The 10,562-nt window shown below is 46.6% G+C and overlaps 1 protein-coding gene across 1 annotated transcript in view; it reads right to left on the reverse strand.

The window, feature by feature from the left end:
- Positions 1 to 9,704, reverse strand: part of PGM2 (phosphoglucomutase 2) — a 34,743-nt gene extending 25,039 nt beyond the window's left edge. Inside the window, exon 1 of the mRNA XM_026647998.2 lies at positions 9,510 to 9,704. Within this exon, the coding sequence (XP_026503783.1) occupies positions 9,510 to 9,563 (54 nt within the window). The 5' untranslated portion in view covers positions 9,564 to 9,704. The remainder of the gene's footprint in view (positions 1 to 9,509) is intronic.
- Between the last annotated feature and the right edge of the window lie 858 nt (positions 9,705 to 10,562).

Genomic DNA, 10,562 nt, shown 5'->3' on the forward strand with positions numbered 1-10,562 from the left:
GGGGTCATCTGAGTTTGAGACCTCTGGCTTAAAATAAGCCCAGGCAAAATCTCTCCAAGAGCAGAGAGGCAGTTCACACCTCATCACGGCAGGTATGGGGCAAACCCAGCTCAGCCTCACAGGAACAACAGAATTTGTTAGACTGTTAGGGAGTCACCCCCCTTCCTTTGGTCAGTTTGGAACTGCGATGAGGTAATGCTCACCTGACTCTGAAGGGGGGGGGAGGAAGGGGCTCAAAGCCAAGAGGGAAGAAAGGACATGATAAAAGGGAGAGACATTTGCCATGCTCGCTCTCTTGCACCTACATTTACAGACACACACCAAGCGACTGAAGAGCAACCAGCCAGCCTGTGGTGAGAAGCATCTAAGTTTGTAAGGGCACTGAAAGTGTTAAGATCAGCTTAGAATGCGTTTTGCTTTTACTTCATTGGACCAAATCTGACTTGTTATGCTTTGACTTATAATCACTTAAAATCAATCTTTATAGTTAATAAATTTGTTTGTTTATTCTACCTGAAGCTGTGTGTTTGAAGTGTGTCAGAGGCTCCTCTTGGGATAACAAGCCTGGTACATATCAATTTCTTTGTTAAATTGACGAACTCATATAAGCTTGTAGTGTCCAGCGGGCATAACTGGACACTGCAAGACGGAGGTTCCTAGGGTCGTGTCTGGGACCAGAGATATTGGCCAGTGTCATTCGCTTGTGAGTAGCTGGGAACACCTTACATGCCAGAGGCTGTGCATGAACAGCCCAGGACTGGGGGTTCTCACAGCAGAGCAGGGTAAGGCTGGCTCCCAGGGTCAAGAATTGGAGTGACCTAGCAGATCACCGGTCCAGATAACACCAGAGGTGAACGTCACAGGCATTCAGATCCTACAGTGATGGGTGCCAATAGAGTACCTTAGCTAGATTGGGCAACAATGCTATGTGATATGTGGTGTCTTGTGCAATGAATTATCCTTCCCATGACTGCACACATTGTCTACTGAAGTGCAACAAAAGTTAGATTTTAAAATAGTTACATCCTATAGAGGATCCTACAGAGGATTGCTGAGTGCAAAGCTCACCACAAAGTTGTAAAGTGTAGAAACAGCTACAGGATTTTTTAAAAATATAAACAAACAAGCTCTCCCCACAAAGTAACATAATTACATATTAAAAAATACTTTATTTCACAATAGGAAAATAAAGACAGAAAATGCACTTTGTGTATATCATGTATTGAAAAAGTATCCTAAGGGCCTATCTGCAAACTGTGACTCATGGGAGTAATTCCATCAAAATCAATACAACCATTTTCATGCATAACAGTTCACAAGATCAGGACCTTATTTTGTTATAACTGGGATAGTGATATGCAGTTTATCAGTGATCAGAAGTGAACTTTACTTTTGATTTTGTAACTTTCGATTGGGATTAAAGCAAGCCCCTTGGAATCCAAGTACCTGAGTGGTGTTTTCTTGGATCACAGTACGCGTACGAGGGTTATAGCGATTCAAATTGGGTTTGCTCAATAACAAATATTCTTGGAGCTCATTGTGTGAAAAACAGTTGCAGACTGGCTCATCCCCCTTTCTCAATCATCGCAGTGACCAAACAGCATGTTAATCAAGAACATCTGCAACTTCAAAGAAGATAGCAGTTGATAAAAATTAATGTATTAAAATGTTTAAGTACATTTTTCTATTTGAAAAACTACTTAAAATTAAATTTGAAATTATGACAGACCTCATAAAAGTCACTGGCTAAGCAAGCAGAATGAGAGTTTGCTGAAGTGCTAAACCAGCTTTTGACAGCAGTAGCTTCTTGTGCAGGTGCAGAGAGAATACCTACTTTCTTGATCACTGTGGACACCACTACCATCCAGCTTGTCACTCAGGCCCACAGCCTATGCGTTATCTTCACTTCAGATCTTTCGAGGTCCTCACATCTCTGCTATATCTTGCCAATATTTTCTGTATAACCTTTCAAAGATATGACCTTTCCTATCCATTCATGTAGCTAAAACCCTCATCCAAGCTCCTATCATCTTGCATCTCAATTAATACAACATCCTTCTCTCTGACCTTGACAAATGTAATCTTGCCCCACTTGTATCCTCTCAGAATGCTTCTGCAAACATCACTTTCCATGCCCGTTGCTTTGACCATGTCACCCCTCTGTTTGCATCCCTCCACTGGCTCCCTCTTCATTATCACATCCAACATAAGGTATTGATACCAATCAGCTCCGTGTTCTTGGGGAAAGAGGACGCAGTATCCAGCCTGTCTGACTCATGAAGGACACCCCCCTGCCTCCCAGCCTCTGCTTGAGCCAAAACCGATCAGAAGAAAGACTTACAGAAAGCAATGAAAAGGCGGTGGGAGACACACCTAAACCCCTCCTGACAAGGGTGACAGGATTAAGGCAACTCCCCTAGCCTCATCTGCATCAAAGATGGGACGGGGGGCATCTCTATTAGCATACAGAATGGAGAACAGAGCTTACCGCACTGAACTCTGGGTCAAGAAAAGCAGGGAAGCACTGCATCATGGGGGATCTCTGCTCCAGATGTTAATGAACCTACACCTGCATACACCCAGCTCAGCAGTTATTAGACCAATTCTAGTAATGAATCCTTGATTGATATCCAAAATACTGAAGCAGCCTAATTGCACTGTGAGCTCCCTGGAAGGAACACCACCCATAGCTAGAAGTGATCAGCTCCTATTGTCTAGCCCAGGGGTGGCCAACCTGTGGCTCCGGAGCCACATGCGGCTCCTTGTATAGGCACCAACTCCGGGGCTGGAGCTACAGGCGTCAACTTTCTAATGTGCAGGGGTGCTCACTGCTCAACCCCTGGCTCTGCCCCCACTCTACCCCTTTCCGCCCCCTTCCTTGAGCCTGTTATGCCCTCACTCCTCCCCCTGCAAGCCACCTGCATACCACGAAACAGCTGATCAGGAGGTGCGGGGAGGGATGAGGAGGTGCTGATTGGCGGGGGGCGCTGGCGGGGTGGGAGGGAGCTGATTGGGGGCTGCTGACGTATTACTGTGGCTCTTTGACAATGTACATTGGTAAATTTTGGCTCCATCTCAGGCTCAGGTTCACCACCCCCTGGTCTAGCCTAAAGAAAACCCTTGAGTTATCAGTTTACCCATAAACAAATCTAGTGTTCTCCCTTGAAACATTGTTGTTTCCCTACAAAAAAACCCTACTCACACTCAAGTAAGTGTTCTGATGCATGGATCCAAACTCTGCATCAGTTCCACTGGGATTTCATCTTTTCCCTGACTGATCGTGCTGGGGGCCCTGCCTGTCTCCGGCCCTCAGGACCCTCAGCTACCACCATCACCCCTACCAGTTCAAGCTTCATGGAGTGGTGAGATCCCAGCTCTCTCTCTCTGTGTTTTCTTTTCTACCTCAGGTATAACTTTTTAACCCTGACTTGTTTGATCAGGTATAGTTTTCTATATATGACTTTTGTAATCTTTTATAATGTAACTGTTATGTTTGTTTAGGCTCTCCTTGTGTGGTTATCATTATTATTCAATAAATAACATTTATGGTTAAGCTGGTTGCTTCCATCCCTCTCTGAACTTTAATCTTTTGTGTTTCTGGCTTCTCTATTTACTCTGCAGCAACACTTCTCTTACCTAAGCTAAAGATCCCTGTAGTGCCCAAAAATACTGTGCAGTTTGCTCATCAAGTGGATTACTGCCAGAACAATTGTAACCTGAAAGTGGGGATAGGGATATGCTGAACCTATGACATACGAAGGTGGCAGCTCGGAAGTGCTGCTTGACCCAGACTACTGAGTCCAGGGGCATACCAGGCTGCCATCCTTGAAGTGGTGTTCGACCCAGCCTGCTCAGGCTTACTCTATTCCGGTGTAGTAGCCGTGGCATATAAGGGTGGCAACTTGGAAATACTGCTTGACCCAGTCCACTGAGTCCAGAGACATACAAGGGGTCAGCTTCAGAGTGCTGATTGACCGGTCCACTCAGACTTGCTCTGTTAGAGAGAGAGAGAGAGCGCGCGCGCGCGCGCACACACACACACACACTCACTGATCTGATTCTGGGGTTGGAAGAACACAGCCCTGGGGAACCTAGGTCCTGCAGGATAGCTCCATTGGGAGGAGACTTGCAGGAGGGAGAAGTAGAGTTCCATATGAACACACAAGTAGTACACTGATAGAATTACAGAACCCCCCACCCCAGAAGAGTAACCCTAATAAATAAGTGTACCCCAAAGTAACAGGCAAATCTGGTAACAGTACTTGTATTCACTTCCAAGGCCCTACACAGTCAATACCTGTCATTCAGTATCAACCTACTTGTTAAAATTTTCCCACAAGCACCTCCATGCTTTCTACCATGCTGCCCCACATTTGGGAGGCGCTCTCCATAAACCGCCTATTACTTGACTACGGTCAAATATTCGAGCAAAGAATGCCCTGATGTAGGCAGTGGCCTAGCTTTTTGATTGTATCATGGTGCCATTTGTTAGCTAGCCTACTTAAATGTCCTAATCACTCACTTTACTACATGCTAATGTCACCTGTTGGGAAAACAAAACTGACTGATTGGCTAGAATCTTAGAACAAACTTTTATGTACATCTTTATTTGTATAACAGGTCATCAATGCAAAGATAAAGCAAAAGATGATAAGCAAGATGTTTGAAGAGTAGGCCTGTTCCCTAGCTAGTCATTTAAAAATGACTTTCTTTTCCAGTTGCTCTGTGTTTTATTTCTGTTTAATTTTGGTTTTTTTCATCTGTAACTGTTCAGTCTTGTCTAGTTGGCAGCCGGTATCAAGCAGAGTGCCCCAGGGGTCGGTCCCGGGGCCGGTTTCGTTCAACATCTTTATCAATGATCTGGATGATGGGATTAATTGCACCCTCAGCAAGTTTGCAGATGACACTAAGCTGTGGGGGAGAGGTAGATACGCTGGAGGGTAGGGACAGGGTCCATAGTGACCTAGACAAATTGGAGGAATGGGCCAAAAGAAATCTAATAAGATTCAACAAGGACAAGTGCAGAGTCCTGCACTTAGGAAGGAAGACTCCCATGCACTTCTACAGGCTGGGGACCGACTAGTTAAGCAGCAGTTCTGCAGAAAGGGACCTAGGGATTACAGTGGACGAGAAGCTGGATATGAGTCAGCAGTGTTCCCTCGTTGCCAAGAAGGCCAACGGCATATTGGGCTGTATTAGTAGGAGCATTGCCAGCAGATCGAGGGAAGTGATTATTCCCCTCTATTCAGCACTGGTGAGGCCAGACCTGAGTATTGTGTCCAGTTTTGGGCCCCCCACTACAGAAGGGACGTGGACAAATTGGAGAGAGTCCAGCGGAGGGCAACGAAAATGATTAGGGGGCTGGGGCACATGACTTACGAGGAGAGGCTAAGGGAACTGGGGTTATTTAGTCTGCAGAAGAGAAGAGTGAGGGGGGGATTTGATAGCAGCCTTCAACTACCTGAAGGGGGGTGCTAAAGAGGATGGAGCTAGGCTGTTCTCAGTGGTGGCAGATGACAGAACAAGAAGCAATGGTCTCAAGTTGCAGTGGGGGAGGTCTAGGTTGGATATTACGAAACACTTTTCATTAGGAGGGTGGTGAAGCACCGGAATGGGTTACCTAGGGAGGTGGTGGAATCTCCATCTTAGAGGTTTTTAAGGCCCGGCTTGACAAAGCCTTAGCTGGGATGATTTAGTTGGTTTTGGTCCTGCTTTGAGCACGGGATTGGACTAGATGACCTTCTGAGGTCTCTTCCAACCCTAATATTCTATGATTCTATGACTAATGTTCTCTTTTAAATGCCAACCTAACATTGCTAAAAAAAGTAATTATACTTTCTTTTTTGAGGTTCTCATTACGTTGTACTTTGAGTTATTTTAATATAGAAAATGCGATTAAGTAACTTGGTTTTTTGTAATTAAGAGTAAGTACCTAAGGCTAAGCCTATTGGAGACAACAAAGTCTTACTCTTCTTTGCCAATGTTCTAATGAATTAGTGCTTTAAAATATTTGGCCATTTTTGACATTATTTGACCAATGTTTGACCAATTATTCTTGGATTGGTCAAATGTCCAATTCTACTTCAATTTACTAACTACACATAATACTTACTTTCTTTAATAAATCAGTTAGTTTTAAATGCTACACCTGTTTCGATAAGACAAAAAAGCTTATGCATCCAGTACATTCCAGGTAATTTTAGTCAACTAACACAAACAACTTTAAAATGCTGTTTTTGCACATGCTAAATTGAATTCCAATTTCTATTAGAAGATTACAAGTGAAAAATTAGTCTAGTAATTAAGAAGTGTATGATTTCCCCATTTTTAACATAATAAAAATGTAAAAATTAACAATCTGTTTTAAGATAAATAATTGCATCATAAGTGAGTAATGATATGGTCGGTCCTCATTGCCAAAAAGTACCAAGTTTAATGTAAAGACCACACTTAGTTGCAAATCAACATGATTTAATGGTTACCAGCTAATTAGAAACAACTTTTCTTTAGGAAAATACCTAAGTAGAAATGAAAACTACAATTAAAATCAATGATTTAAACAATTTTTCCTGCTTGCTGATCATGATTAAAATTGGTGATTTAAATTGCTTGAGTTAAGTCAATCCACCCTAGAACAGTGGGGCCAAGGGATGTGCTGGCCACCCTTCCCACAGCCCCCATTGGCCTGGAGCGGCGAACCGCGGCCAGTGGGAGCCACGATCGGCCGAACCTGCGGGCGCGGCCCAGCCCGCCAGGGGCTTTCCCTGAACAAGCGGCGGACCGGCTTTGAGAAACCCTGCCTTAGAAGACATTATTAATTATGACCCAATTACGCAGGACCACCAGATGAAAAATACTGTATGGGGTTCTGAGTTATATTTTAAAGAGTCTTATTTATTTATAAAGCTCCCCTGCAACGCAAAAGGATGCACCCCTGTATTCATATCCTACGTACTACAATAATAATATTTGTACAAAATATGTCTTGTGAGCTATAATTTGAAAACTAATGACTCACTGGTCAGTAATATTATGGTGAAATGTATGTACAGTAGCAACATTATGTGTAAAGTTATGAAATCCCCTGTATGATGTTAAAGGCACATATTCAAACTCACATAGCCCTGATTAACTAGAACTGGTTAAGGAGGCCTGTCAAACAAAAGAATGTGTGTTTACCTCAATTTGCATATAAGCTGTAAAAAGAGTCCTCAGACAGCAAGCGGGAGAAGAAAGAAGAAAGAAAAAAAATCGACATTTCAGCATAAATAGGTGAAAAGAAACACCATAAAGCCTCCTTCCTCCACCAGACTCCATGTCTACTTGCTCTCAGCTGGAAAGAACTTTAGTGAGACATCACACTCAGGAAAATGCTTTTGAAAGGGAGACTGGACTATAAAAGTAAGGGGCAAAAACACCCCAAGTTCTTGTTACATACCCATTTCTCTCTCTCCACCTAAGACCACCAGAGAAACAACCACTGGACTTTGGGGCCAGATTCTGGCCTGAGAGTTTGGTCAGCAATGTTACTGGAAATGTGGTATGGAACTTCACTTTGAACCAAGTCTAGTTTAAGTTTAGAAAGCGTTTTCTCTTTATTTTTCTTGTAACCATTTCTGACTTTAATGCCTCATTTCTTGTACTCAATATCTATCTTTCTGTAGTTTTGTTCTTTAATCAAAAATTAATCTAGTGTTGTGAATTGTTTGTGTAACTCAATTGAAGGCAACAAGCTATTATGTACTGATCCCCTTAGAGGGACAAAGAACCTAGTGTATCCTGACTGTCCAGGAGAGGACTGGACACTGCAGAACACATTTGGAGGGGGCGGGGGAGGGCGGCGGGGCCGGGGGGGGGCAGGGGGAGACGACTCAGGATTGGTGGCATGTTGGGGTCACCTGCAAATAGTAACCAAGACTCCTGGAAGCTGCTGGGGTCAAAGCCGCTGGACCAGGGCTGTGGCTTTACACAGACACTCAGGGTGCGACCTGCATACTGTCAGGCTAATTATGAGTGACCCAAGCTGGAAGCTACAACAGCAAAGCATTGCGAGGCACCGCAGGTAGCAGGGCAAGGGTGACACAGCCACTCTGGTCTGGATTGCACCCCGTAATGTCATAGGGACAAAACAGGAAAATTAAAATACAACATAGTTGAAAACAAACTAAATGTAAGAGCCAGATGGGATGGGATGGGATGGGATGGGATGGGAGGGATAGCTCAGTGGTTTGAGCATTGGCCTGCTAAACCCAGGGTTGTGAATTCAATCCTTAAGGGGGCCACTTAGGGGGTCTGGGGCAAAATCAGTACTTGGTCCTGCTAGTGAAGGCAGGGGGCTGGACTCGATGACCTTTCAAGGTCCCTTCCAGTTCTAGGAGATAGGATATCTCCATTAATTTATTTATATAGGATATTCAAAAGCCAAGTAAAGTGCCATCATTAAGAAGGGGCTACTAATAATTAAAATCAACTCTGAAAAAAATAGTAGCGATTATGATAGAAGCCAGGCAGTGGGATCTAATAGAAAGAGTATTGGGCAGGGGCTCTGGAGATCTGGGTTCTAGGCCCAGCTCTACACTACACTGGTTTGCTGGGTAGCCTTAGGCACATCACATCCCTGTGCCTCACTTTCCTCTTCTGTAACACTGTACAGAAGTCCAGGAGCTTTTCAACACAACCCCAATTCATCAAAATCAAAACCAAACCTTTTGCTGAAACGAACTGTTTGGATTACATTTTTTCTGAGGTTCAGAATAGAATTATTGGTCAAAACCAGAGAGAAAGAGGGGGCATTCACCTGGGATGTGGGAAACCAAAGTTCAAGTTCCTGCTCTCAAACAAGCCTGACTTTTATATTTAACCACCAGCCCAGTTGAGGGGCGGGGCCCTCTCCCTCCAGAACAGTGGGGTGTCTGGATGTCCCTTCTAGTCCTACATTTCTATGATTTCATAATTGTTCTGGAAATGCAATGCTTGTTCTCCAGCCCTAGGGACAGGTAACAACAATACTCCCTTTGTCAAGGGCTCTGGGATCTAGGGCGGGAAGGCATCCAAGAGTATCATTGCTCTATCAAGGTATTATTCTAATCAACACGTTTGGCCTAAAACTTGAGGCTTAATGGAGCTATTTTCTTCCAGTCGCAGGCCTGATGCAACTCTCTCCCTCTCGTACCTAGCGAGGGTTTCTAGAGATGCCCTCACTGCCGAGCCGAGCGGGGTGTTTTTCTCCGTCAGCTCCATAAAAGAAAGCGAAGGAGGCACTGGGACGCCGCCGCTTCCGGCGCTTTGCGACCCACACCCCGCGGGCAGGCAGCGAGCGAGCGAGCGGCTCCGGCCAGAGCTCAGAGGCAGCTGGCCCAGGGGGCGTGCTGGGCACTCTGCCGCCTGTCATGACAGCGCAGGATGATCCCCGGGGAGCTCAGTCAGCCACCCGTGCGGCGACCGGGGCGATGTCGGGGACAGCGAGGCTGGGGAGCAGGCAGGGAGAGCGCGCCGGGCCCCGCTTTTACCTTGTCCCAGCGCAGCCACTGAGCAGCCGCCTCGGTCAGCCCCGGCGCCGCCATCCTACCCGCTCCGTTCAGCTCAGCTTCCCGCCCGGCACTGCCCTTCCGGAGCGGAGCGGGAACAGCAGCGGCCGTTACCTTCCCTCCGCTTAGTCGCAGGGTGGGGCCATCAGCGCGGCTGTGGAGTGGGGCGGGGCGAGGGAAGGTCGCTACCCGTCCCGCTCTGCTGCCCTTACTGAGCACGCGCCAGCCGTATGCGCATGCTCACTAGCGTCGCCTGAAGTTGCTGCTTTGCTGCCTCTCCCTTAGCTCTAAGGAGCACGTGTTCGGGGCCAGAGAGCGGGGAGCTTTTGTGCAGGGGCCAAGCCGTGCCCAGGGGCGGGTGAGACAGATGGAGTGGGCAGGCGCCGGCGTAGAGGCTCGGGACATTGCGGCGGCCCGCGATAGGGACGGGCGGGGGGCTGGGAGGTGCCACACGTGAGAGTGCTTTTTGTAGTTTAGTTTAAGACTCTTCCAAGCCAACCAAGCTAAACTTAAAAAGGCACTCTTATACCTGAACAACTTGCTGGGATGATTTAGTTGGGGTTGGTCCTGTTTTGAGCAGGGGGTTGGACTAGATGACCTCCTGAGGTCTCTTCCAACCCTGATATTCTATGATTCTATGAACTGTGTCCACACACAGAGTTATGGGAGTATAACAATACCAGTTTAAACCTACAATATTAGCTTAGGGCTTGGCTGCACTCAGGCGCCGACTTCCCCTTTGCCCGGTGGGTGTTCGACCCCCACCCTGGCCCTGCCCCTGGCCCACCTCTTCCTGCCCCTGCACTGCCCTCGCTCTGCCTCCAGTTCATCCCTTCCCCAAAGTCCCTGCCCCTTCCCACCCCCATTCCACCCCCATGTCCCCACCCCTGCCCAGCCTCTTCTCCACTTCCTCCCCTGAGTGCGCCGTGACCCTGCTCCTCCCCCTCCCTCTCAGAAAGTCCTAAGCACCGCCAAACAGCTATTAGGCAGCGAGAAGCGCTGGGAGGGAGGGGGAAGAGTGGACATGGCGCGCTG

This window comes from Terrapene carolina, unplaced genomic scaffold (assembly GCF_002925995.2).
Source record: "Terrapene carolina triunguis isolate 2854851 unplaced genomic scaffold, T_m_triunguis-2.0 Scaffold66, whole genome shotgun sequence".
Classification (NCBI taxonomy): domain Eukaryota; kingdom Metazoa; phylum Chordata; order Testudines; family Emydidae; genus Terrapene; species Terrapene triunguis.